This window comes from Littorina saxatilis, linkage group LG2, assembly GCF_037325665.1.
Source record: "Littorina saxatilis isolate snail1 linkage group LG2, US_GU_Lsax_2.0, whole genome shotgun sequence".
Classification (NCBI taxonomy): Eukaryota; Metazoa; Mollusca; class Gastropoda; order Littorinimorpha; family Littorinidae; genus Littorina; species Littorina saxatilis.
Window position 1 is genome coordinate 92038929 of NC_090246.1, and position 2500 is coordinate 92041428.

Below are 2500 nucleotides of genomic sequence, written 5' to 3' on the forward strand. Positions count from 1 at the left end.
TATCTATGGTTTGAAATGTTCCAGTACAGTCCGTGCCGTGGACAAATTACTTGTACTGCCTGACCCCTGTTGTTCTCTGGATGACAATAGCGCAAGGGTAAGCAAAAAGCAGACACGTTCACATGCACACCTGGTTTTTTGACTATGCATATCAATCATTCTTGGTTTTGAATTTATAACACCAGCAGTGCACTCTACCTATTCGATCTATAAATCCGATTAAGGGCAATAGACTATGCAAGATGAGGGGGGGTTTGGAAACGAAATGGGCTGACACGATGTAAGTTGCGGTAGGCGGGTAGGGGGGGGGGGGGGGGCAGTGTTAATGTTTTGCCTGAACAGTTAATGATAATGTTAATGCTCCCAGTTCATCTAAGGGAAATACGAGGTAAACACATAAGGCTTGTTTGTATGATTTCAGTGCATTGTTTAGTTTACTTGTACTTTCATGTGTCCTGTTTTCAGGTGGAAGGAATTCAAGTGTGGATTGAAACAAGCCATGGATAACGACTTTCTCCTTCCACTGGCTGTGTCACTTGTACTGACTGTCGCTGCTTTGGAAGTCCTTGTAAGTTCCTCTGTGTGTGGATGGTAGACGAGAAGATAGGCGTGGAAACATAAGCAACTGCATACACTTTCTTGACTATGCAACTATGCTCATCACATGTTCAGTCGCTGAGATACACAGTCATGCTCACATGCTTGTACCACACACACACACACACACACACACACACACACACACACACACACACACACACACACACACACACACACACACACACACACACACACACGGAAAGACATGCCTGACCAAATCTAAAAGCGGCCTAATTCTAAAACAAGCGCACGCTGCATATGAAGATGACCTTTTGCTTGACAAAGGGTTGTTTGTTTTAGGTACTGAGTTTTACCTACCGAGAACTGGGTTCCCTAGGCCTAGCAGTCATGGCTGTATGGGTCATTACAACACCTGTCTGGAAAACTGATAAGGTAAGATACGACGTCACGCGCCAATGCTATGACATTAGTAACAGCTATTGTGTTTTCAGCGTAGCAATAGGGTTCGATATTTAGACGAGACAAGTATAATGCCGACGAGTCGAAGACGAGTCGCATTATACTTGTTCGAGTCTAAATATCAGACCCTATTGCTACGCTGAAAACACAATAGCGATTATATAGCTGTTCTGACCTTGATTTGTTGTTCCAAACTTACAAAATGACAATGTTTGCGTCGCTGCGTCTCAGGATTTGATAGCAGACGCCGTTTCTTATGTGCATTAGTTTTGGGAAGGGGTCACACTGACTTTGCAAAAAAACAACGATTTGACAACACAGCTTTTAAACAGCTTTTTATAAGTTCATTCGTATGCAACAAAATGAAGTTTGATTTTTAAAAATTTTGAACAAGACTACTTATGAAGAAGACCAAAACACAACATCAACGGAAAACTAGAAACAACTGAAGAACTAGGATGCAACAAGGGGAGGAGAAGAGAACAGCTAATCCGTACAACGCGAGCAGACGGCAGCGAAGTTTTCATTTTGGGTGAATGGCATTTATACTTGTCTCGTCATGAAGCGAATTTTTCAACCTCAGTTATAAACGACTACATGAATGTTAGTGCCATGGGTCGATCATCAATACTTCAGAGGGGAAGTGGGGTATTCAGTGTTAAGTTAAGTTACGAGGTAAGAAAAACCGAATGCCTAAGTTTGTCTCAGTCGGCGACTGAGCTCACACAGGCACACAAAAACGGCTGTTCCGTTTTACCCCCCTGTTTGAACTAGGCCTACATCTGTCGACTTTGGGAATTTTGTGGTGTTTAGGGACAGAAAATAGTTGGTTTAGTCCTGTTTCATTGGGAAGTTTGCAGAAAAGGGTATGATATCGACATTTGTAAAGCTGAAAAACATTTCCGAGAAGAATTTCAAGTTGTCAGTGTATGCTGTTGTCGATTGAAACATCGTGTGGTACAGATGGGTAAACCGGAACCATGCGTCTTTGTTATTGCCAATATGCTTTTGGATATTGGCAAAAATGGCCGACTTCCGTAGCATTATGCTTTGATGATCAAAAAAGAGATGTGTGAGACCATCCAATCACTGTAGCCCCCGAATTCCCCCACGTGTCCATCAGAATAGCTATATTTATGCATATGTTATGCACATGTTTTTTGTAGATATACACATACATACACATAAACACACACATAAAAACACACACACACACACACACACACACACACACATACATTCACACACACACCCACACACACACACACACACACACACACACACACATACACACACATACACACACACACACATTGCCTGCATGTGAATTAAGCTGAATGTTCATTTGGAGGCTTTTCATTACTTTACGTCAATAACCTTTCTCTATCTCACAGCTGAATTGTTTTTTCTGTGAATTATGTTTTTGTTCAAAAACACACATACATTCAAAATCAAAAACAAATCCCAAACACACATCTGT

At 41.6% G+C, this 2500-nt stretch overlaps 1 protein-coding gene across 1 annotated transcript in view; it reads left to right on the plus strand.

The window, feature by feature from the left end:
* The window catches only part of LOC138954803 (GPI ethanolamine phosphate transferase 1-like), a 41715-nt gene that overhangs the window by 23339 nt on the left and 15876 nt on the right, over nucleotides 1-2500 (plus strand). The window contains exon 14 of the mRNA XM_070326572.1: nucleotides 466-568. Within this exon, the coding sequence (XP_070182673.1) occupies nucleotides 466-568 (103 nt within the window). The remainder of the gene's footprint in view (nucleotides 1-465; nucleotides 569-2500) is intronic.